General features: G+C 41.4%; 3 protein-coding genes across 5 annotated transcripts; 2 read left to right on the forward strand and 1 right to left on the reverse strand.

Annotated features, from left to right (window-relative positions):
- Positions 1-889: 889 nt before the first annotated feature.
- On the reverse strand, positions 890-10,707 carry LOC121331043 (fizzy-related protein homolog). Of its 3 annotated transcripts, none has more exons than XM_041278168.1 (14): positions 10,559-10,707; positions 9,044-9,249; positions 8,184-8,285; positions 7,684-7,747; positions 6,551-6,678; positions 5,996-6,078; positions 5,137-5,320; positions 4,873-4,938; positions 4,630-4,732; positions 3,868-4,052; positions 3,099-3,332; positions 2,829-2,933; positions 2,624-2,716; positions 890-2,146 (listed from the first exon to the last, which is right to left on the reverse strand). In XM_041278168.1, the coding sequence occupies exons 2-14, from the start codon at positions 9,116-9,118 to the stop codon at positions 2,105-2,107; spliced, it is 1,464 nt and encodes a 487-aa protein (XP_041134102.1). In that variant the 5' UTR covers positions 9,119-9,249; positions 10,559-10,707; the 3' UTR covers positions 890-2,104. The 3 variants fall into 3 exon arrangements, with proteins under 3 accessions (XP_041134102.1, XP_041134100.1, XP_041134101.1); XM_041278166.1 differs by having other exon boundaries at positions 6,551-6,681; XM_041278167.1 differs by lacking the exon at positions 10,559-10,707 and adding an exon at positions 10,257-10,334 and having other exon boundaries at positions 6,551-6,681.
- Positions 10,708-12,906: 2,199 nt separating this feature from the next.
- Positions 12,907-21,395, forward strand: LOC121330983 (interferon-induced protein 44-like). Its single transcript, XM_041278041.1, has 9 exons — positions 12,907-13,041; positions 13,117-14,191; positions 16,562-17,040; positions 18,129-18,180; positions 18,409-18,604; positions 19,213-19,365; positions 19,748-19,919; positions 20,215-20,315; positions 20,797-21,395. The coding sequence occupies exons 3-9, from the start codon at positions 16,563-16,565 to the stop codon at positions 21,001-21,003; spliced, it is 1,359 nt and encodes a 452-aa protein (XP_041133975.1). The 5' UTR covers positions 12,907-13,041; positions 13,117-14,191; position 16,562; the 3' UTR covers positions 21,004-21,395.
- A 2,129-nt stretch (positions 21,396-23,524) lies between these two features.
- Positions 23,525-25,738, forward strand: LOC121330737 (interferon-induced protein 44-like). The gene is made up of 4 exons (XM_041277459.1): positions 23,525-23,539; positions 24,243-24,729; positions 25,012-25,063; positions 25,441-25,738. Exons 1-4 carry the CDS (start codon positions 23,525-23,527, stop codon positions 25,637-25,639), a joined length of 753 nt encoding a protein of 250 aa, XP_041133393.1. The 3' UTR covers positions 25,640-25,738.
- Positions 25,739-25,848: the final 110 nt, after the last annotated feature.

Consider the following 25,848-nt stretch of genomic DNA (forward strand, 5'->3'; position numbering starts at 1 on the left):
TGGGTTATGTAAAAAAATTTTGTGTAAATAATTTTTTTAAAAATGGATCAAAAAAGTATTATATATATAAAATATATATATATATATATATATATATATATATATATATATATATATATATATATATATATATATATATATATATATATATATATATATATATATATTAAAAATTAGGCAGTGTGTGTGTTTGATCTTTTGAGTCATCATATTTTGTGAGATTTTTCCTTAAACAGTTCTACTGAATCATTAGAATTTGCAAGCCTCACAAAATCACACAGGCAAGTTTTTGTACCCAATGACATAAAGTTGCTTGTCACCATAAAGAAAAGTTTTTTTTTTTTTTTTTTTTTGTAATAGGAATGAGTTCACTTCAATAACTACTCAATATGTTTTAATCAAGTGTGTTTATTGTGCATAAAGCCAGTGCTCTGTTCCATCCCCTGTTCTACACTACATTGATCCCGCCTACCCCAGGCAGTACAGTGTTGCCTCTCTGCTAGCCCTGACCGTACCCTGAGGGGGCCCTGACTGGAGTTCCACGGTTATGTGCTTCACTGTTATTGTTCTTGCCTTTTTTAATCATACATTTTCAAAATGAATTCTGAACTGCAATACATTGTTGGATGTTCGAGCAGCTGCATTTCCACAAACCAGAAAATAAATATGTAATCAGTTCTGTTTTTTCAAAAAGGTAAATACTTTTTATAGTTATGGTAATTATATTTTTCAAGTACCGGGAAAAAAAAGAAAAAAAGAAAGTAAATTAGAAAAGTTATCTTTATATATATATATATATATATATATATATATATATATATATATATATATAAAACAAATTCTTCTCTTCTGCTAATGCATCTGCCTTTTTATTTTGCAGTCAGGGTGATTGGTAGTAGGAAAATGCTATACTTGTTCACTTTTGTGAGGTTCCTCTGAAACAATCACATCCTAGTTTAGTTCTGGCCCATATAGTCACACTAGAGATTTAACAGGTGATATGCTCGCTGCAGACTTCTCACTATGCAAATAATGCATACTTATTACAGCCTGTAGGTCCGGAAGGAGGACTGAATCTCCCTGAAACTGTGTAGCTTTAGGAGTAATTTAGCCAATGGAAAATGGGCAGTGACACCAGGCTGAATATTATCTCAACACTGGTTTGTTATTGAAATAGCACAGAAACAACTTGGGTACAGTAGGATTAGTTAGTGTTCAGAGTTTCTTACTTTGATGAGGAGAGAAAGAGGCTACCTTTGCACAAACTAGGAGCGTGGTTGGTCTACTGATTTTTTTTTTTTTGCTGTTATACAGGGTGGTTTCATTACAGACAAGCCTCTGCTTTTACAGGGTGCTGTCACCAAACTGCCTATTTTATTTGTTTGTTTATTTCATTTTTTTTTTTTTTAAGAACTGTTTTGAAGAGTGATAAACATTATCCTATGTCAAACTGTGCTTTGAAAAATGATAAGCTTTTTCTAAAACAGGGTTTCAAGAACTGCAAACTTGATTTAATTAATAAAAATTTGCTTAAAAAAGCCACAGTCCTCAAAGGGCTCACAGGTAGATGTATTGCAGCACTGTTTCATTCCATTACACTCTCGCGCAGGGTGCAGTTTCAGGGATATTCATTTTCCAGCTGCAAGGGTATGGAAAGATACAAGAGGAAGAAGTCTGCTATTGCATACACACTGTCAGGCAGAACACCTTGGAGACAGATCCATGGAAATCAAAGTAAAATACCTCCTTTGTTATAATAACTGTCCATACAATAAAATAATTGTATGTTTTTTTCTAGTGCCTTTTAAAAAAATGTGTCTAACTAGAACCCAAATAGATTAAAATAATACAAAAAAACAAAACAAAAAACCAGTAGACTATTTCACTGGCAAACCAGTAAGTAATGAGCTGGGAACTGGCCATGGCTTCACTGGTCAGCTCTAGACTGTGGCACTGCAGAGTCCAGGCGGCTGAGTCGGTATTGTTGACCGCTTGCTTGGCGGGGTTAGAGGCCCTTTCTCTGCCCAGTGCTGTCAGAACAAGGCTTTCTCTGCTTCCAAGCATACACTGCTGTGGTCCGACGGAGCCCGCTCTCCCTCCCTCCCTATCGAATCCTCGTGAAGAGATTCAGGACGGATTTGGATTCCTAAAAAAAACACGGAAATACATTGGCATATAAAAACCAAGTGAACTGAACCGAGTACTAAACTGCTATAACGTGTCCTTGTTTTCTACACCGCTATGTCTACCAATACGGCCATTAGCTGTCACTATTCCACACACATACATATAATATGAACAATGCCTTCTTGAAGATACACTTGTCTACTAAAACAATTGCATCTCTCACAGATGTTGCTGCTGTGTGTATCAGGTGGCTACAGTACAGACCTGTTAAGGAAGCTGCTCTTGTCCATCAGATCCAACAATGATTTTAAATATGAGACCCAACTAAAGGTTTCCAGGAAGAGATAACGCTCAGTTATGCAGACGATGCAGCTCCTGGAGAGCAGGGCAAGCCTCACCCTCAAGCCTGGCTGGACTGGTCCAACCTTCCTGAGTTCCAGTTCTAGTCAGTCTGCCAGGCCATGTGTCAGGGCAGAGGGAGGGGAAGGCTTCTTACCTTGGTGGATCGGGTTTTGCTGAAGATGTTCCAGAACCGCAGGGTCTCGTCCCCGGCGCCGGTCACAATCGCCTCCCCATCGGGAGAGATAGCCTAGCGGACACAAATCGCTTCGTTAGCTGCTCCTGGAAAACTCCAATAAGCATGCTGCATGAGAGTTCAGGTTTCGCCTGGTGATATAAAGGCTAGAGGAATGTTTTCTTACCAGATAGAGGACTCTGTAGGAATGTCCTGTGAGTTTGGCAACTTGTGTGAGTGAGGGGTACTTCCAGACCAGGATCTGATTCTGAGAATAGCCGTGAGTGCTGACCTGTGGAGTAGGATGGAGAAGCAGTGAGAAACTGGCTGTGAAGTACACCAGTGCAGCAGGGGGCCACAGATACTATAGAATCTAGAATATCCAGTTGCTGATCTCAGACTGTCCGAGGCTGGGAAAAGCTTTTGAAAGTGATGGAGGGATGGATGGCTTGCTCACCAGCTCGTTGGCGTGCTTGGACCAGGCCAGGTTGCACACCTGGGACCCCGTGTCGACACACTGCAAGGGCTGGCAGGTCAGCGTGTTCCAGAAGCGGATGCAGCGGTCAGCAGTGCCCCCCCCAGAAGCCAGCAGCCCGTGCTGGTGGGGGGACCAGGCGATGGCCTTCACCGCAGCCAGGTGCTCAGTGTACTGCTGCACCGGGCTCAGGCTGGAGTTATTCCAAACAAACAGCTGCCAGGGGGACAGAGAAGCAGGGACACGGGGACACAGGGTCAGCCAGCAGGGTTCAGGAACCAGAGGGCTCAAGCAACGCAGAACATGCAGAATATCGTATAGTGTGTTGTACGATGCAAGCTGATATCCACCCCACGATTCAGAGGTCAGAGTGGCTTTGCCATGAGATGGTTTACTGGCCGCTCTGACCTTGAGTGAGTGAAAATCAGCTTGTACAAATTGTACAATATAGCTTATTTTAATGAAATATAATTTCCATCAGATACATATTTCAGACGGCTGTATCAGTATCAGGGGTACTGATCTAGTATAACAAAAAATCCTTCAGGATCCTTGTTAGCATCCACAACCACTTCCAAAGCGTACGAATACACAAAGCATTCACAGAATGCTGTCTTATCATTATGAGTAGCATGGGAATTATGTTGTCCTTCTCAGAAAATGTTAAACATTGTTTTTTTGGGTTTTTTTGCTATAGTGTACAAGGCTTATAAATAAAAGAGTTGGAGGAGATTGCCACACAGACAGACACCTTGTTGTCGTTGCCACCCGAGGCCAGGTGCTGGTGGTCCGGAGACCACTTGAGTCCGCAGACCTCCTGCCGGTGCCCCTGCAGCCTGCGCTCTACCTGCAGGGGTGGGGTGCGGATGTCCTTCTGCAGGATGAGCCTGTCCCGACTGCCCGACGACAGCTGCTCTGCATTCCAGGCCAGCGCTCCTGAAACAGGCCGATACACAGCGTCAGGAACAGCACACAATCGTCATCATCATCATGAGCGAATATAAGATACTGAACAGTGCCAAATACTAAAACAAATTTCATACATTCAATGACAAGCTTTTGAAAAAGCATTGAAAAAGACCTCTAGTCATTGCATTTATTTAGTTCCCTTATAAAAGTTGACCATATTAACCTTTTCATGAATGAAATATTAAAAATAACTATAAATAAATAAATAAAAACACATAATAAATACATTTTTCATTGAAAATATTTTCAGGTTTTTTTTTAATGCTTTATAGAGGAACCTGGGGGCTGTGGGAGCCTCATAGGAGGTTATCATGCATTTGTCTTCCATATGTCCCCATATAAAGACTAGTCCCCATTTGAGTTTGCCATGCAAGAAAGGATTAAAAGCATATCAAAGTGTAATAAAGCACTGTTAAATGCTGTAATACCCAGAGGTGTATGGTAAAGCATATTAAAAAAGCATGGCATACCATGGTAAATACACAGTATAACCCTGCTGTGCACCTATATGTCTAATCGGAGGTCCACAGCTGCCTTCACTCACCCACTCTGGCCGAATGCCCTTCCAGGCAGGTCAGCTTCTTCCCGGCCGAAGCGTCCCAGATCTGCACGTAGCCCTTGTGCGTTCCCACAGCCACCAGGTTCCCCTGCAGAGTGGCAAGGAATCAAGTGAGCAACCAGGCCCGAGTCAAGCAGTCACCAGAACTCCAACACAAACTGGAGCTGTTCTTCCCACTACTCTCAGCAGCTTCAGTGTGAAGCCTCCCTCACTCCCTCACTCCCTCACCCTCTCGTTCCAGCACACCGACGTCACAGAGTCCCCGTCCACCGACAGGTCACACAGCCGCGTCACCTTGGAAACAAGAGGAGAGACGCGGTCATGCCAACACCAGCAACACAACACTGCAAACCCCCGAGCAAACACCGGCCTGCTTCATTCAGATCTTAGTATATTAAACTCAATAAGCCAGGACAGTTCTTTATAACCTCATAGTTCTCTCAGTAGTGTCCCCACCCCTTCCTGTCCATTCCCCTGGCTCCCCTGGCTCACCTGGCTGGTGCAGGCGCTCCACAGGTAGACGCAGGCCCCCAGCCCCACACTCAGCACGTTTGAGGCGGACCAGTCCACCAGATTGAGGTAGAAATCATCCTGCAGCTCCGGAGCGTCCAGCACCTTGAAGGGAATCTTTGAGATCTTCCTGGTGGGCTTCCGCGGAGAGCGCAGCAGCTTGTGACTGAAAACACACAAACCTCTCTGGGCTTTACAATGCTTACCCAGGCTTAACCACTGCTTTCACTCTGCTTTATAGCGCTTTGTTAGGCTTTCACTATAGGACTCAGTTAAATCCGGTTCTTCGTGGTTTTAACAGGGTTTGCATTTTTAAGGACATCCTGCACCGATGGAGCAACACACATTCACATTTAAAGTATAGATCACAAAGCCTCTCTCAGCCCATCAGAATGAGATTTTCAGTTCATTCCAGTATCTTATTTTCCACAGAGAAGTCCCACTGACAGAAATTCAAAAGACGTGGATACTTTCATTTAGCTGCATGTTGTCTTCTTTTTAGAATTAAAACAAGGATATACACTCATGTATTATCAGCTTTGCTTCGCGATCCTGTTGCTCATGCCAAAGTGTTCTAAATAACACACTTTTAAGGCTGGTTCATACATTATTTTAGTCTCTCTAGCTGTGTAATTGACTGCTGCTCACAAGACTCAAGTACGCACCACAAGAGACAAAGTCAACAGTGCATATTAACTTAAAAAAACTCCCGTCATTGCTATGGCCCTGGAAAGGATGCCGCAGCAGTTACAAGGACCCACAGGTCTCCAATGAGAACAGGAGCCGTGTGAAGGACTGACTGAAAAGCACAGAGCACCACAGTGCCCACCCCAACACTCACCTTTTATTGCTGAGGGGGGACAGCGAGTAGGGAGAGATTTCATTGCCGTCGTCAACTGGTGCTTTCTTGCAGTTCAAAGCATACTGAAGGGAGAGAAATAAAAAATATATATAAATCTGTACCCTCTGTAAAGCACACAAGTGGCGCTATCTTGATAAAATACAACGAGGAACATCTGCAGCATGCATTACATTTCAGTTCCAGAAGAAGATCCTCAAAGATCAAATTCTGCTAAGAAAAGCATGACAGCAAGGTTGACAGACAGACTGTATGTACTTCTACAGTTCTGAATTCTTATTCTTTAGTTAATACTTGGCACAGTACTCTCTTATTATTTAGAAATACTAAAATTAAAGGGGTTCAATGTCTTAAGACATTGTAAAAGACTTCTAGTGGAAACGTCATTGAATCTATGAAGTTTTTTTTTGTATTTCTAAATGTAGCACTATTGAGAGTTGAGTAGTTCTGGATGACTGTCTTGTTATTGTGCTGTGGGTGCGTGTGCGTGTGCGTGTGTACATGTATGTGTATGGCTGTGTTCTGCGCAGCTCTCACCCTGAACAGGTTGCTGCGCTCCTGCATGGGCATCTGGAAGCGGCGGTCCTCAGTCTGGGGGTCAGTCACCTTCTCAATGCCGGCTCCCAGTAGCTCGTTCTTTAGCAGCGCAGCGTAGGCAACACTGTCTGCTGCAGGAGACAGGAGGTCAGAGGAGAGGAGCTCAGCCCTCGACCAGGGGGAGGGTGTGCTTGATAAACCTACTCCTTCACAGACTTTCCTATTGCATTTAGTCATGCTTATAATGAAGGTCAATACATCTGCCCTCGGGGAAGAACCCAGTGGGAATAATGTAGTTAAAAGGGTTATATGTAGCTCTTTAACACAGACCCCAGTTATGACACAGAATTAACTTTCTAATGTAACATACCCCTTGAGACCAGGTTCTATCACAGCGGGTGCAGTTTGTGGGTGCAGTTGTTAAAAGGAAAAAAGAACAATCAAACAGTGATGGTTTTAATCCTTTCTTGGATCTAGTTATAGATGAAAGTTTGAGCACTGGCTTCAGATCACGGACCCACAATTCCAGCTTACTCCATCACGCCTAAAATGCATTTTAGAATGAAAGTGTATTGTAATGGATCTAACACAGTTAGTGGTTAGAGCATTGCAAGCTTTATCAGCTGCACTATTATAAGATACCCAATGAAATCAGAGATTAGCCTCTTGAGAAAAGGGCAGGACAATGACAACATCTCCTCGCTCTTCTTGGCTCCCAGATAAACATTGAACTTGTTCACACTGTCGACAGTCACCGACAGCCTTTCCCCAGAACAACGAGAACTCGGAATGAAAAGCCAGGCCTTAATTAAGACAGAAGGCAGGTGGGAACATGACAGGTTCTTTCTAGCAGCTAGTTCTCAGCTCCTGCAGTGAAAATGAGCTCACATCACTTCAAGCACTACTGTTGCTGACCGCAAGCTTTTTATAACATAGGTGTGTGACATGCAAGAAAACTCTCAACATGATAAGAGGAAGTGGTGGTTTCATGATCATCTTCTGAAACATACAGACCCTGGAATATACTTTTCAAAGACGGGTTACCTCCCCCTGACCTGTGTGCTGCAAAGTCTTTTCTGCTTTCTGGTTTTAAGGCATTCAAATGGAAGGATGGAAAATGAAACCAGCAATACCTTTTCCGCTGTCTGAATTGGCTTCCTTTGACTTTCTGTTCTGGTTTGGAGATTTTCCGTTCTCCTACAGAGAGGGGTAAGAGCAGGCCCTCATCAACAAACCTGCATAGTGCCCAGCCACCACTATCTCTTTCCCTGTGGGTGGGTGGGAATGCTACGCTCTTAATAATGTGGCCTTAACAGAAGCTTGTTAATATTGAAGGTTTAGTAACACTGACGTCAATGGAATTGGGACTGTGAAACTATGACCTTTATTGCAGGGTGGCCTTTAAGGGATGTTTCAATGTACTCTAAATGCAGCTCACTATTCCGAATATGCAGTTTACTCAAGCAGAATATTTATTGTAAATAACACTGAAATATTACTGTGCACAATCTTGCTGTCCAAGGCACAGTAAAGTCTTACACACCACCAGCTCAGATATGTGCATAACAGAGTGCTTCACAGTCTTCCCTGACACTGCTACAGGTTCAAGTCCACACAGGGCTCACTGACTCACGTTTATGGTGTGAAAGTTGATGCTCCAGTTGGACCCGGCCCTGGCTGGTATGAAGCGATCTCCTGTTTTGTGCAGACTGGCTAGAGAGTTCACAGACGCAGACTAGAAATAAAAGCAGCGTTTACACATCACACAGAAACACCGGCACAGAGCAAGAGATCCAGTCTGAAGGAGAATTGGCAAATACAGTACGAGTCAATTAAAGATGAACAGGGCCTGGAATTGTGAATAGAATGGCATTTGTGAAACAAACACATCTAAATGTTAAATTGCACATAATTTACTTTTTGTATTTGATTATTGATAAATAAGAAAAGGCAGACATGCGAGGTCTGTAAGTGAGTCAGGGACCGGGCTTCTTTTATAAGACAGTACAAATGCTTAGAGAAAACAAAGGCTGGACGAGTGACTGAAATCCTGCAAATTCATTTTCCCAGTTTAAGAACAAGTAAGCATCATTTATTTGGGCACCGGGGGCATGTGTCCAGTAAATCCAATTGAAGCGATTGCAATATTAAATTACAATATGGCCATCTGGTGGCACGTGAAGGTAAATCCTATTAACTATCTAGTAGAGCTGGGCTGGAAGGTATTTAGCAGAACAAAACAAGAAATTCAAACTAAAACCAATCAATATTAACTTGGTAAGATTTTTGTTTCTATTTGAATTTTTTGCTTTTATTTTTGGATATTTTCATTATTACAGAGTACAGACATCACAAGAAACAACAAACAAGAAATATATAAAGATACAAGACAGCATAGGAACCCACGCTTACTGTAATGTGCTCAGTCTGGTGTTACTGGTCTCACATAAAAGGGAATACTCTAATGAGCAAGGTATCACTGTGTACACTTACTGAAGATGGGATGTTGTCTGCTACATTGTGGAAGTCGATTTGCCGAAGCAGCCTTCTCTCGTAGTCCTGATCCATGCTAGTGGGGAGACTTGAGGTGAAGCCGAAATCACACAACACAATGTGGACAGCCAAGCAGGCCCGTCAACTCAGACCCTCCTCCTCCTTCTCTTCCTCCTCACCCACCTTCTCAGGACAGCGCAGCATTCCTGAAAGCAGAAACTCATTACTGAACTGCCTGCCACAAGCCTGCTCCCTTCTGGGGGCTTTCTTCTTATTTAAATGCAGAGAGAAAAGAAAAGATATGCAACAGGAATCTGTGCCTGCTCAGTACTTAGCAAGAGGTGCAGCTGACAGGGACTTGACTCTATTCCATCACTCAGCACCCGTGTAAAGTGTGAGCTCTCTATGTTGTTTAGTTCAGGGTTAAGTGCACCAGCGACCAGGGGCTGTTCCCAGCAGATGTGTATGCAAGGAGAGCTAGCTGCTAGCCCTGCCTCCTGATCTCTGTTTAAACAGCTCCAGGACCCAGTGTAGGGGGGTCTTGATTGACCTTTGTCCTTAATTGTAAATGAATAACCGTTTGCAATCTCAAACTCGAAATGACTACATGCAGACATCAGTCTACTGATTTGTAAGGCTGTTGCATTTTCAATTGAATAGCGCGGTCCTGTTTACAACAAGAACAGTGAATGTTTAAACGAGGCTTCCAAAGGCCAGGGTATCCGAGAGCAGTTTACACTGAGAAATATCATTGGGCATGACAATGGAAAGTTCAATGAGTGTGGTTTGTGATCAAAGGCATTCACATTGTATACAAACAACTACTCAAACCATGTCATTAGCCCGATCAAAAAGTAATGCAGTTCACAGCAAGCTAATACTAAGGGCAATCGTTTTAGATGTAATCATAAATCTGTTTTTAAGCAATGCACATTACCTATGGTAGTTTCCACCCATCTGCACTTTCAAATTCAACATAAAATTTGTGTGACTAAAAATGGCAATAATAACAAACAAATATGAGAAAAGATTTGCTACAATTATTATAAAATGCACTGTCCAGCTCACACATGTTGTACAAACCCGAACAAACAAATACTACAATAATCTACCGTATTTTAAGACATTCCGGGCAATTCAAAAGCAAAAAAAAAAAAAAAAAAAAACTATTACAAAGAAAGCAACGTGTATTACTTGATGATCGATCACTTACTTCCAAAACAGCCAACATAACACAACGAGCCGAGCTGATTTTTTTTTTTTTTTAAATGTTACAATTTTAACATAAATTGCTATCTAAAAAAAAAAAAAAACTCGTATCAAGTTTGTAACACAAATTTATAATATATATCATTCCGATGTCCTGTTTGTCGTGTAAGGAGCCGGGCGTGTAACTCTGCTGTCAATAATTACTACCGTACCCCTCACACAGCTGTTCGGTTGTCAACACAAATACTGCCGAGCAGTTGTCATGACATCACTGTACAAAACAGCTTTTTAAAGATGCAGTCTTACCTGATGGCCATATTTAACAAGCAAATCAACGTGTCATCCTGCAGCTCCTGACCAGATATTTCCAGTGTCTTCTTAGAGTTAACGTACAAGCAGGCTAGCTTTTATAACCTGTCGATACCGGAGCTGCCGTGTTTATTTCACAAGCCCAATAACATGGCCGCTGAGCTGAGTCAGACCCGCAGCTGCGCTCTCGAGTCAAACACCGGGAGCAGCGGGTACTGTGTAACTAGGGGCAGAAGCTGGTGCTGTAAGGGCAGTTTACCTGCCTCGCTGATCATTTATAAAACTATACTGCATTATGCCTTTCCTACATTTCATTAAACAGGGTGGTTAAAACTCTTTTTGGAGTAAAAATTATACTGCTGGTATTAAGAAGCCACAGGCTGCTGCCAGTAGTTTAACTCCGTCAGGGCTGAAGATAAATACTAATATTTTAATGACTTAAGTTTAGAGAAAGTGAAATGGGTGTTTATATTATGAATGTGTTTTGTGCAGCTGCTGAGCGGAATCACCAGTAAAAATCTTACATGATAGTAACGTTTGCCTCAATTAAAATGACATTGAAAAAAACAGGCCCCAAAGAATGTTGTTGTGAAATGATTCAACCAGTATTGCCACTTCTAATACTGTATACTGTAGGTGAATGTACCCTACGGTAAATGAACAGGGCTGTAAACTAAATTGATTATGCGTAAAGAAGCTGTACTAACAACCTACACAGGTATCAAGGGAGTGCTCAGCATTGCTGGAGGGAGGGAACAGGGCGTCTCCTGCCAGCAGAACTCCACAGCAGGCATGATTCGGCTTCCTTTGGTCAACAGAGAGGAGACAGAAACTTTTAAAGCATCTTAACCTTTGTGCAGACTAAATGGTCATCATGCACTTCTATAGGGTCATTGAAACAACCTTAAAACAGCAGTGTGACCTTTTTTAAATGTACAGGTCTGCCTTCTGATAGGTTCTGCTTTTACATTTGCATCCGTCTCAAACCAAGGGGTGTTTGTCTGCACAGCACGTTATACAAGCACAGTACAGCGCTCCCTCTGCATACCACGATTTGTGTTACACATCAAAATACGTGGGATATTAAAAACAGTGAATTAGTGAAGAGCCTTTTATACAGTAACATGCAGCATGTGTACAATTTAAGGTCCTCATGCCTGCCCATTAGTGAATTTGCTAAATGAATGAATTATCGAATGGTGAAACATCGAGATAGCCAGTTCATTGAATACACACAATACACAGAGGTTATCCTCATACTAGCTGCCTCTCCTTTTCTCTGCCACTCGCTCCCGTCCTCGGGTGAGGTGCGTCCGCGAGTGGCGGTGGTGCGTGAGGAGGGCAGTAATGGAGACCGTGAGATGGTTGCCTCTCTGCTAATGGCCGGGTTTGAGGTACGCTTGCCCTCCAACAGCATTCGACGTGGGGGTCGGCTTTGAGAATTCGCTCTACTGTCCAAGCCCAGTTAACACACTGCACAGATCTGACTTGAAACCAGGAAGACTGTAAATCGCTCAGTGGCATCTCAAACTCTCGTATGGTGAATCTCTGTTCCATGATTTTTGGGTGCGAGTGTAAATATTACCCGTACCTCCTCTTCAGGTTTGGGACGTAACGACGCAGGACCTCTGTTCCGGCACAGCGAAAGGTCAGTTCTCAGTGTGGTGTCCCTTGTGCAAAAGGGCATGTGAGCGGAAGGCTCAGGTGGGGTGCTGTTAGTGGTAACGCAAGAAGTGACTGGCAGAACTAGGGCAGGGAAAAGGTCCCTCAAAAAGTAGGCTTTTTCTATTTGCGTCTACTTTGATATTATAAGTTAAGTGCAGAAATGTAATAGACACTTATCAAAGATTGTGTTCATAACTACCTAACTGAACAAAGTCCTTAATCTAATCTGACCCCTCACCTCTCCTCTCTCCAGGCTGGGCCGCTACTGTCACCTTTAATCCACGTGCCCGCGCCCAGTTTGGGGAGGACACATTCAGTCTGGGCGTGTGTAACGGTTGCCAGCTGATGGCGCTGCTGGGCTGGGTGGGATCCGAAAGCGAGGACAGAGATCCCAAAGGTACTTACTGGGGGGGTAGGTGGAGCGGGGGAGTTGAAGAGCAGGGCTAGGAAACATGCTATAAAGATTAACAGGTATCTGTTAAGAGATAATTGTGCTCACTCATGACTTAAAAATATTTGTTCATTTTAAATATCTAGATGTTTTATCGCACTGTCGGCTCATGAGGAGTTCTGTAAAGACCAATCTGGTTTTGTACATGGTCTGATTGTGTAACTGTTTGCTGTCTCTCCCTCCCTTCCTCCCTCCCTCCCTCCCTCAGAGTAGGGCTCGCTGGTGCAGGGCGTGCTGCTCACTCACAACCAGTCGGGTCGTTTCGAGTCTCGCTTCGTGAGCGTGGCTCTGCTGCCCTCCCCGGCTCTGATGCTGCGCGGCATGGAGGGATCCACGCTGGGCGCCTGGGTGGCACACGGAGAGGGTGAGTGTGACCAAACAACCCCATTTCCTATCACTCTCCCTCATCCTCCTCACCCTCTCCCTCTTCCCCCTGCAGGCTACGTGCAGTTCCGCTCCCTGGCTCTCCTGGACCGCTTGGACTCCCAGTCTCTGGTTCCTCTGCGCTACGTGGATGATTCGGGGTCCTCCACCGAGCAATACCCACTAAACCCCAACGGCTCTCCACGTGGCATCGCTGGGCTGTGCTCCGTGGACGGGCGCCACCTAGGCATGATGCCTCACCCCGAGCGGGCCGTGTTGGGCTGGCAGTGGCCCTGGGCCCCTGCAGAGATGAGAGACGCCCTTGACCACTCGCCCTGGCTCACCATGTTCAGGAACGCAGCCGCATGGTGCCTGAGCAGTCAGTGAGGAGAGAGAAGTGTGAGGCGACTCAAGCGGACCATTCCACCAAATCGGAGAGAATGAGACATTCCAAATTAAGACACTGTGCTCTATCCACAAAGCTGCCATCGCCACACTGCCAAAATCTATTCATTTCTCTTCTCTTTTAGGACCCCCAACCCGAATCTAGATTGGGTTGGGTTAATTTAATTAATTATTACACCGACGCGCACTGTGGCGTTGCAGCTCACTGCTTGTGTTTTCGAATGATCTTCAGATCGGGTTCGGGTTAAGTGAATTTTCACTTCTCACAATCCCCTGCTGGGCGAGTCAATAAGGTCTAAAATCTCATGTTTAACAAATACAATGTTAATCAAATAATTCAACTTACAAGAAAAGTTCTGTTACTGAATGCTTTGGGGGCCAAATTGAATAATTTAAAGTATTCTGTTTTTTTAACATCAATATGCATTTACTCAGCATAATACGATTAAATAACACGGTGGGAACTGGAAAACGTGTAGAAGTGGGCTGGCAGTAGCTTTTGTTGCGGTTTCTTATTACAAGTACACATTCTACTGCACGTATTAAAATATAGTTAAAATGATTAAACAATGAGGACTTTAAGGTTTCGATTTCACTATCCGAAACACAACGCCACTTTCTATTTCTCCGCTTTAGTTTCGATTCCCAAAGTTAGCTGTTATATAAAACCACTGTCGGGGAAAGAGTTTCGGAGTTGCCACACGAAGAGAGAGCAGCGTGACTGACTGACTGTTCATTTGGGACCGGTAAGTAAAACTTAAGTGTTGATTAAAACAATGCCCCTTACATCGTGTTGTATTTTTATGTTTTTGAATATACAGTAGAACCTGATTCTATGTTTGAGACTTGAAAGGACACAAATCCAAAGCGTTTATTTGTGGAATGGGGGCAGATACGATATGGGATATTTGTTAATCATTGCGCTCTACGCAGGGGTGCTGGTACATTGTGAAACAGCTTGCTAATTAGGTGCATTTTATATTGCGAGCACATTAACATTTAAACATATTTTTGGCTGCGATTTATTCTAGAATGCTCTGTATACAAAAAAAAAACCATTATAAAATGAGCTGAGTACTCCAACAGACGACCCGTTTAGAAATTCTCATTTGGTTCCAAGGAGAAGAGTTGTGCGTACACCTATATCATGTTATATATAGTATGTTTGTGTGTGTCCTGCAAAAGAAAAATAGGGTTATTTTAAATCTGAAAATCCTGACGATGCTGAAGATGGCTTCTTATTCGCATATCGCAAATGTAACACAAATTGAATAAGTAACTGTGGTATTTCAGGGGTTAAATCGCCTTGGGCCAGGTATTTCAAAGATGATTCTCACAGAGACGGAACCCCTCTGTGTCACCCATGGGTATTTATTCCGATCCAAAACGGATTTTGATGCGCTACTCTACTACTTAATTACCAACTTTCCGAAGCCTAAATCTGGGAGTCACAATTTGCAAAGACTAACTCAGTAAGCGTTTCCGCGCTCACCCAGTCAGCAGTAACGAGGTGTGAACTCAAAACGTGTCATACATAAACAAAACAACCTCAAGTCTATTTGTATTTAATTTATAAGGCATTCTAAAAACAGTGACAGCTTTCTTTGAAACTTTCTCACCTCGGTTTAATAATATTTTGGTGGGGGCTATAGTCTTGATGAGCGACTGCGAGCTGACTGGCAGGAAACAGATATTTTATTTTTTTGTAAGTTTAAATGCAGTCGATCTGCGCTGTGTGCTGAAGTCAACTAATATATAGGCGCGGTAGTTGTGGTTCTGCATTGTATTCTATATATCTCTTCTCCCATATAAATGCTAATGTAAATAATAAAAAGTGCATTTTACTGTTGTATGGTCATGCTGCCTCGGTTAATTAAGCAACGCTGTCAATGTAGCAAAGGTTTAACACTTCATTACAGATTCATTTCTATAAGTTAAGGGTCAATTTTACAAACTTGTCCTGTCTTGCAGTGCCTTGGGGATTATGGGCCCAGCTGGATTTTGATTTACCTCAGTCATCAGGGTGCTACTTAATTGCAATTGAGCCTATGGACAAACACAGACAATTAACCAACCTACTGTTTAAAAGAGGTGATGATGAATGACAAAGGGCAGGAACCAGCTACACACAGAAAGGGTGCAGTGTGTTTGACGGACTTGTGGGACTTCACAAATATAAACTTAGAAAATAGACCTGCTGGTAACACATACTCATATTTGTGTGACACCTGTCAACATTATGAAACCGAAGCAGAGAATTCATGAACTTACTTCCCAGCAAACGGATACACCTGTTTGAATTCCGTGGAATCTGTGATTGCCCTTTAAATATTTAGCTTATTAGTCACACACGGGCAAAGGGCCGCAGTGCCCAAGGGCTCAATCCGTAGAATATCCCTGTAGTTGCATTCTCCAAAAGTTCCCTTTTCTTTTTGTTTCTATATTGGTAATGAATGCACAGGTGGTTTTGCGAGGTACAAACACATTTGCGAATTGAGCAAAAAACTGCTATTTTCCAACTGTGCACAACTGTTTTGTGCCGTGTTGGAAAATATTTGTTTTTGTGCAAAAGCACTAGTTTGCGAGGGGATTTTGCATCCCTTGGAATGTCTGGACCAATGCCTTACGCAACAACGTGGTTGTGCCATTAAAGCGTTCCAGTTTAAGATAGCTTTAAAGTGTTTTTATTTTTAAAAGAAAACACCACAGCATTGATACCGACCAATTAATTTAGCTTTTAAAGATACAGCATCGACCATAGAGTCACCTCTTAAAATACATGCAAGCTGCCTCGCAATAGCAACACAGTACAGCAGGGTGGGACCTTCATTCTTCTTTGTACAATACACCACAAAATAGTTTTTTCAATGGCGACTGCCAAGCCTGGTCTAACATTCACTGCAGCACCAGTGTTGGAATTCACAGTTGAATGGTCCTGTTTGTTTGGATAGAATGAAGAACACAAGTCCCATCCAGTCGTTCTGCGTGTAATAATCTGTCCCAGTGCTTGGTGGATGATTTTGCACGTATCAGATCTGGGGGATGCAGTTATTATTTCTTTGATGTCTTAACAATGTGTTTCACTGCTTTTGATATTTTTGGTTTTTTTGTTTCAGAATGTCTACAATAGTGCCCAGACTCAGCAAGCAGAAAGAAAAGCTTCTGCTAGAGCTGTTTCAGGACAATATGAAGTTCTGCTTGCTTTACAAAGGAAGCTTCCATGGTTTCAACAAAGCTGAATTGACATCCAGATGTACCATGCAAGGGCAGACTGTGATCGTGGGGTACTTGGACTCGGGTTTAATCGTTGGGGGTTACACAAGCCAAGGTTTTAAATATCAAAGCAACGCTATAAAGGATAAAAAAGCTTTTATTTTCACAATCGATGAAACAAAGTCAAGCTGCTTTCTAGTCAAGAAGCCTGAAAATGCTCTGACTTTTTTCATTGCAGTTAATTTTGGAGATGCTTTTCATTTTTATAATCCTAGAAATAACAACGTGAACTATGTTTGTGTATCTTCTAATGAGAACTACGAATCAGCATTACCAAAAGGTCAATATTCTCTCCAGGATGTAGAGGTTTATCGTGTTCAAGGTACATGCATGTTTAACAGGATTGCAATCCAATTAAGTTATTATAAACAATGAAAACTGTAATGTATGTGTGTGGTGTGCACATAGACTGTATAGTAGTGTACACATGTATTAAAACCTGAAGATTTGTCATTTATATCCTTTATATACCTACCTGCAGGAAAACCTCAGGGTGTGAGAATTTAAATTTTTGGTCAGTAATCTGTGATATAGAAGCAATAGGCACTCTTGTGTTAAAGTGTTAGACCACTTTGTGCTTTAATTAAACAACTTCTTAAAAAATCCCATGCATTTTACCGTATGAGGCTATGTGTTCCTTTTCTCTGACTATTTTAAATGAATTGCAAGTCTGGCCTGTTCAAGTAATCAGTTATTATATAATCACTTATACATTTGGGTATTTTGACAATTTCCCCAGATTTTCAGTTCCAGTGGTTTCATTTCATTTACACAACAAATCAAAAACAACAGAAGCAATGGGGTGCTCTAATATATTTGCGCACTACTGTATGTACACATTTAATTTGCTAGATAAGAGAAGCAGGCCATTTTTCATATTGCTTTTGGTCTTTGGTAGCAAGAATACTTGCACACACTGAGTCTATTTACCATATTTCAACAGTTTTAAGGTCACTATACTGGCTTCCCATGAAGCAGCACGTTGATTTCAAATGCTGCTCCTCTCTTACAAGGCTGTTCATGATTCTGGCCCTGCCTTGCTGTGTGAGTTACTTATTCCCTATAAACCGGCTCATACGTTAAGATCAGCAAATGATAGTCTCTTGGTAATTCCAGGAGCGTGTTTAAAAACCCATGGGTTTGAGGGATTTTAGTTTTCAAGCTCCTTCACTTTGGAACACCTCTCCAAATTTGATCCAGAATGTTGAGTCGATCAGTATTTTCTGTCTAAGCTCAAAACCTCTTTGATTTGGGGTTTCACTAGCGAGCAGTTTATTTCTATAATGTGCCCTCGGATGTTTGCACAAGAAATATGATATATAATTGAAATTATTTGCTATGGTAATATTTGCCAAAGACAAGAAATGTGCAGCAAAAGTGTGCACCCTGTTACATGTGGATTTCTTTTAGACGCTGGAGATTTGCTGGACTCGCCCTGGAGGGATGTTTCTTGGACAGAGGAGTGAGTGTTGTCTTTCTTGTGTTATTTTAAATTCTAAAGCTTCTCCACTTTCACTTAACTCCTGCAATTACACCACATATACCAGGGTATTTCACGCACAATGACTTGAGTAATTTTACTTTGGTAAATGTTTCCTCCTCTTCAACAGCAGCGTAACAGTAACCCCAACATAATTCAAACAGGTTGAGTTGTGCATCGACTGTTCATCATGTTTTCTGGCTCCTACAGGACGGGGGAGTCTGAAAAGGTGGACATCACCTTGTTTACGCCATCCGTCGACTCTGTTTCCCAGGCCCGGGTCCTGCTGGTTGGTCCGGTTGGAGCAGGGAAGTCCAGTTTCATCAGCTCAGTGAATTCTGTATTCTGCGATCAAGTAGTCAACCTGGCGATGGTTGGTACTGGGCCAGGAAGCTTCACTAAGAGGGTAGGTATCAGTTTTTCTTTGTGTGAATTCAGTTGTAGTACATGCTTGCATTGGTTGTAGATGCAATGTAAGCCTCCTCTACAGTGATATATAATTTGTAGAGGTCAACGAAGGTTGCCAAATATTGTGAGCACACTTGAGAACAGTGTGCTCAAGTACAGCTCTAGAGTAAGAAACTGTGGGAGATTGTTTTCCAACTGAACCAACCCAGGACACAGAGGAACAAGGAATTGATAAACTGGGGTACATCTGACCTTGTTTATGTTCTGTGTCTGGAACAACATTGTAACTCATACCAAGAAATAGTGTTTAGATATTGTTAGGAGTGTAAGCAGTTCACAAAGTTCAGCTTCCTGAACCCTCTGCTGATGACAGACCACCTCTGTCCAGAACATTAGGTAGCCGATCATTATCTGATTTCTGTTTGTAACTTGGTGCTATTGTTGTGTCTCTTGATAAATGTGTGAGCTACATGTGAGGAAATTTTTTCGAATATTGCAATAAAAAAATAGAAACATAGCATAGCAGTTGGTATCATTTACGGACATCAGTTTCCTTAACAGTATTTTCTGAATTTCATTATTTCTTTTAATTCACACCCTTCACAGTTGAAGTCTTACAACATCAGAGCAGAGGTGGGGGGTGGTGGGATTCCCCTGGTGTTCTGTGATATGATGGGGCTGGGTGAGACGAAGAGCTCTGGAGTGAACGTGAAAGACATAATGACTGTCCTGAAAGGACATGTGCAGGATGGATACAAGGTACAGCAGGAAAGTGGAGAAAAAAATCCATATGCATGAAATGATCTGAGGCGATTTTCAGTGGCACATTCAATAGTGAGTTCTGTTGTTCAAATATCGTTGCTTTGTAAAATGCTCAGAGATGAGTTAAGGGCTGAAGCAGTTTTATGTTTCACTTAAACTTCTCTTAAACTATGCCACTCCTTACCTATACAAATGTTGAATCAGGCTAATTTTAATACTGTTGCGAATGCTTTCTTCCACTCAAAGTGTGTTTTTGCATTGCTTCATAATACATGTTTTAAGTGGCTCATTGGAGAATGCAGTGCATGGGATATTTGACAGTCATTACGATGTTACAATGTACTGATAATCATTCTGTAATCTTGTTTTTATATTCCAGTTCATTCCATCAGAGGCCATTGAGCCTGGCGCCACAAAATACATTCAAAACCCAACGCTGAAAGATAAAATCCACTGCGTTGCATTTGTTTTGGATGCATGCAAGCTTGACATTTGCAATAAATATCTTGAAGAAACCTTCCAGGAACTCCGATCAGAGATCAGTGATGTAGGTAAGTAGAAAGCTACATAAAACAAGGATTAAGAGTTATTGCCCTACACTAGATGAAGCAGTTTGTTTTCCCCCTGATGATGTCAATGGCCCAGTTGTTCACTGAAATCAAGTGGAATTCACTCTCAGGCAAATGTCAACACTGATTCAACAGTAGCTTGTGACTCTTAAAATATTTCTAATTGAGCTCTTAATATCAAATAGCCATTCTAATAGAGACAGGGCAGTGGGAGGGTCTGGAGCTTCTAGGAGCACTGTGTTCTAAATGCATTCCTGGTTTGTGTTTTGTATGGAAGGCATTCACCAGATTGCTTTGCTGACCCACATTGATGAAGCCTGCCATGCAGTCGGAGAAGATGTTAAATCTGTGTACAGAAGCAGGTGCATCCAGCAGCAGGTGAAGCCTCCCTTTACATTGAAAAGAAAACTGTTTTATTAAATTAAAACATTGATACTAGAAAAATACAAGTCTACTAAATCTATTAGACAGAAATCAAGGGTTTTATTTAACCCGTCACTTGATCCATACTTAGTTTTTGCACACAGGGACAATGTGGTTTAGAGACGGTACCAGTTAGTGATGTTACATTTGAATCACTACTTTCGACTTATACTTTAAACTATTTCAATTGAACTCAATTATTGTTTTACAGTCCTGATCTGTTTTAGGTAAAAACTATTTTAAAAAGGAGAGTTCAATATTAAGTGACAGAGACAACAGGGCAGAATTACCAGTGCAAAATAAACACAGCTGATGTTTCAGAAAGAAGTAAATGTAGTTAAATAGAACTTTTGGGGCTCATACGCTAAGTTTTCTTTTTTTCCCCCACCAGTCCCAGCATGCTTAATAAAGCTGTTGTTGTTGTTGTTGTTTACAGATTCAAAAGGCTGCGAAACTTCTTGGGATGTCAGTTTCTTGCATTGTCCCTGTGAAGAATTATTCTTCTGAGCTGGAGCTGAATGGCAACAATGATGTGTTGATACTGAGCGCAGTACATCTAATGCTGCGATACGTGAATGCTTTTTTTGATGAATATAAACTTACCCGAGTGATTGAGTGCAAAAAAGTACCATGCCAATTGTAACCATGTTATTTAAAAAAAAAAAACGTTGTTAGCAGCTGAGCACAGCCGTTTTAATATTTTATAATTGCATGTGCAAAAACATGTCATACAGCTTTAAAAAAAATGATATCAATTGTATTTGCAATCAGTACTGAATGACATGGTGCAGTCATGGTATATAGCACAGTAGAAGATGCATTGCTTGCTAAACTGCAACAGTATCATGAATATTATCCACTGTACGCTTGCTATAACACTGTATGTTATTGCCATTTTCATATTAAAAGATGTTTAATACATGTAAAGGTTAATCATAATATAATGTACGTACACCATCTGATGAATATACAGCTTTAACTGTATTAATATGAAAAAGGGGTTGCATGAACAACAATAAAAATGAACATCTGTTATTCCTAACACACTGTTGTTTAATTGACCTGACCCTCGTATTCATGTCTCATGCAAATAGGTGCCATATAGTAGAACAATATACAGATAATTGCCCTTATTTATGGGATAATATATTTAAATAAGGGTTAGGGGTGTAATAAAAGTTAGGTTTTTAAATATAATTTAATTGTGCGTTATCAAGTTTGTTTTTTTCTCTAGAAAACTCATTATTTGTACATTGTATTTTTTTTTTTTTTGGCCACAAACCTGATTTCCCCAAGTAATTCTCCCAAATGTGCACGCACATTGCCATTTCACGTGGAAATTGACCTGCCTGGAAACCCCACGATTGATTCAATTGCAACAAATTTGGGAATATAGAGCCCCATTTTCAAATGTCTTGTGCCAAGTTCAAAAAATACAATTTTCCATCGAATAATCACAAGTCTCTGCTGGACCACACTGCCACTGTGATATGAAAGCCTGTGCTAAAGAGACTGGCAAACAAAATGAGAGGCACAGGAGGGAGGCCTCCCACAGACAATTAACAAGCGCAGAGGAACATTCCACAACTGAAGCAAGTCGGCAGGATGTAGGCAGGTCTGGCATGCGTGTAAGTGTATGGAGGAGAATGTGATATCTGTCAATGTGTAGGCTATATTAGCAAATTAGCAATAGCCTACTACTAAGATATCACAATATGCGGGGGTGATATTAAATAATAAAGGTATTGAATATAATACTGCAAAGTTGTTGGTTTTTTTTGTCTATATAGCCTAGTATTTAGGTTGCAGTAGTCCTCATACTGGTTATTTTCCTCCAGCGTTTTTGAATGTGCAAATGCAGACAGGTTTATTTTTGAATGTGCAAATGCAGACAGGTTTGTTTTTGAATGTGCAAATGCAGACAGGTTTGTTTTTGAATGTGCAAATGCAGACTTTTTTTTTTTTTTTTTTTTTTTTTAATCTGTAGGCTATTTCATTTATTATTAACATTATCGGATATGACTATACAAGCGAAAGTCATCGTTTATGTTTTTTTCTTGTAATGTATATAACATACTGCATTTCACAACGTGGATAATATTAAACTGTTTTCAACAGTAAACATTATTGTGCCTTTTTGTATTACCTAATGTCCAAACGCCTGCCGTAGATGGGTCAAAAAATCAGAGATCGCCTGGAACGCCCACAAAGGTCCGACAAAACTTGAAGCAAACGCAAGGCTAGTTTTTCAGAGCAACTCTGATATTGAAAATCGGACGCAGGTGCGACTCTGTCCTTGCGCACAAGCCCCGCTGCGCAGTCACATCTCGAATGAAAACGAGGCCTTAAATGAAAAAGACATACTTTTCTGAAAGTAAAAGATTCCACTCTGAATATCACGACAAATATCTGCATTCACTTTTAATATGATATTAGATCAAACATTGCCAAAGTGAAAATAAAAATCCTAGAGCTTCCCCGTAGCTTTGATGCTATTCGCAAAATTTCCATAAGGACTTAAAAATCGGGTCACCTTAACTATTGGTAAGGTGACCACATGGCTCAGTGTTCAGCAGGACAATTTGGGATAGTTCAGGATTTTCAACTCACACCGCAGTGCATTCTGGTACGCCTCACCTGTCTCAGGTATCATTCTTGTCTTTAAGAGAAGCAGGACTACGCTTAACAGCATGCATTGGGTGACGAGTTGAAAAGCCTGAACTATCCCAAACTGTCCCGCTGAACACAGAGCCACCTTAACCATTGGTTCAATAAAAACATTTCTATTTTAAAAGTAGCAATATATATTAAAGCACATATTAAAACGAGCAACACTCGACGCAGCTTCCAAGTAGAAGCGTTCAACGTTTCGATTTTCAGCATACGAAGCACAACGTCACTTGTCATTTCTCCACTTTCGTTTAAGATTAAGTTTCGATTCCTGAAGCTATTAAAACACAACTTCGCGAGACTTGTACCATTGTCGTGGAAAAAGCATCTTAACCACGGAAGAGCGTGTTCATTTGGGACAAGTAAGTAAAACTACACTTAATATTATTAATTAAAAAATGACTCATAAACGACTGATTGTTGTTGTTGTTTTTTATGGTTTGAAATATATTTAGTACCACAGTCGTTCCACGTGTATTAATCTGTCATAATGCATGGCGGATGATTTTGTACTTGCCAAATCAGGGGGATACAAAATCTTCAGATTAGCCCGGTTGTTTTAGCACTGGGATGCAAATATTATTTCTTTGTCGTCTTAACAATGCATTTTACTCCTGATGCACGTTTCTGTTTTTGGATAATATATGTAAATAAAGGTTAGGTTTTTGAAGAAAATGTAATTGTAGGTTTTACTTGTGTAATACATTAAAATATGTTTTGCCCTATATTGTTTCATACATGTATTAAACCGTATATGTGGTGATTTCATATAGATTGTAATATGTGATTTCCATGTGTCACACTATTTATTTTGTTTCTGTAAGTGTGGGAAAATAAATGGACAACATATTTAAGATTGATTCTTCAAAATGGTGGCTGTGGAGGACAAAGCTGCAATCACACAGCACAGGAGTGAATACTTAGGGAAGCCAGCCCATCTGGAGAGTTGCCATGCTTACTGCTGTTCTGTGCAAACAGAACCAGGTTGTGACTGCACATTTTAGCACCAAGGACAGTGACAATAGTTTATCAGAAAAGTTCAATCTCAGACACACATTCGCATTGGCGCTGTGCCTAGTAACAACCATGTCACTTATTGAAGTCACAGTGCTGTTGAAATGAACACTATCACAAGTTGTAATGCCTGGGGGACAGTTTGCTACTTTAATCCATATTTAAAGCTACTTATCAAACCCATAATTGTTTTTCTAGATTCAAGAATGTCCGAGGTCAAATCAAATCTGTCCAAACAAGCAACGGTCTCTCTTTGAGCCAGTGAACATCAGCCTTCTTTACAAAGCCAGCGTCCATGGCTACAACTATGCAGCATTTCACAACAAATGTGACAGACAAGGCCCTACCCTTACCGTGGGGTACAACAACTCCGGCTTCATCTTCGGGGGATACACCAGCATGAGCTTTGCCCAGACAGGGCAGTACCTGGTAGACGAGAAAGCCTTCCTTTTCAGCTGGAACTCGAATGATCCAGAAAAACAGCCTCTCCGGATTCCTGTTGCCAATGCCCAATATGCCATCCTTGATAATAATGGCGGGCCAAATTTTGGGGCAGCACTTGTATTTCTTAATGGCAATGTGGCAGCAGTCATCACAAACCCAGGGAACTATTACACCTTCAGTGATGCAGAGTTGCATGGGGGTGATTTAAATCTCACTGAATGTGAAGTGTATCGAGTCGAATGTAAGTGTACCTCATGTCTTTGCCATTAAGAGAAAGTCTTGTAAGCAAGTTCAAACAGTCCTTTGAGTCAACAATATGTAGGGTACCCAGTCAGAGCTAGAAGTGTGACTTATCAAGTGTGGCAGTATTTACCTTAAAGTCATTTGCCAGTGATTCACACAGGTGATCTTGCAGCACTGTGTGCCTCGATAGTTGTTCATGGTATTGTGAAGCTCAATTGAATGTAGTTGTTTTGAATGTACTGAAGATGTTGTTTGTTGATTTATTTACTTTTATCCTAAGCTTTTGGATATATCCTGGAGAAGCCGTGGAGGACTGTCCAGTGGAAGGCAGAGTGAGTGGGATTTCATGACATTACAGGTTCAGCTGCTGTGTTGAGTCTTGGAATGAGCTCTTGTCCATGGGCCCTGATTTAAAACCGATTTTATGGTAGATCTTACGAGGGAGGTCCTTTCCAAATAACACTATAAGATGTTTTGCTTCTTACATATATGTAAACCTTATTTTTAAAATCCATCTTGGGATTTTTTAAAACACCATCACGTGACAGATACGTTCTTAGGCAGATATATTCATAGTAATGGTACATATTCTCACTGCAAACCATGATTAGCACTTTCTTCAATAATTGTGAAACAAATTTACCAGCTCCCCAGCAGTGTGTGTCTGCTGCTTGTTTGCTAGCAATGATTCGTTTTCTGTCACGATCAGGAAAAGGAAAGAGTTAATTGACACCATCAGGCGTTACAAACCACCTGTGATCACGGTCCCGCAAGTTCGGGTTCTGCTCGTTGGTCCGGTTGGTGCCGGGAAATCCAGCTTCTTCAACTCTGTTAACTCAGTCTTCCGAGGTCATGTGACCAGCCAGGCTCCCTCCCGCTGGGAGTTCAGCTACCAGTCTGACTACTAAGGTACTGGAAACAAGACTGTGTAACAAAGACATATTGATCAGAGTAATTGAGTTAGAATTAGAAGTTCAGTTGCATAGTTAGATACTGTCAAGTAGAAATGTAGACCAAAAGAAAAGTGGTTAATCAATTTCTGTTTGGTTTTTCATAATCTGAAATCACAATGTTGTGATTATTCCAAAAAATGTTGTACGACTCTCGCAGTGCTAGA

This window comes from Polyodon spathula, chromosome 18, assembly GCF_017654505.1.
Source record: "Polyodon spathula isolate WHYD16114869_AA chromosome 18, ASM1765450v1, whole genome shotgun sequence".
NCBI classification, from domain to species: domain Eukaryota; kingdom Metazoa; phylum Chordata; class Actinopteri; order Acipenseriformes; family Polyodontidae; genus Polyodon; species Polyodon spathula.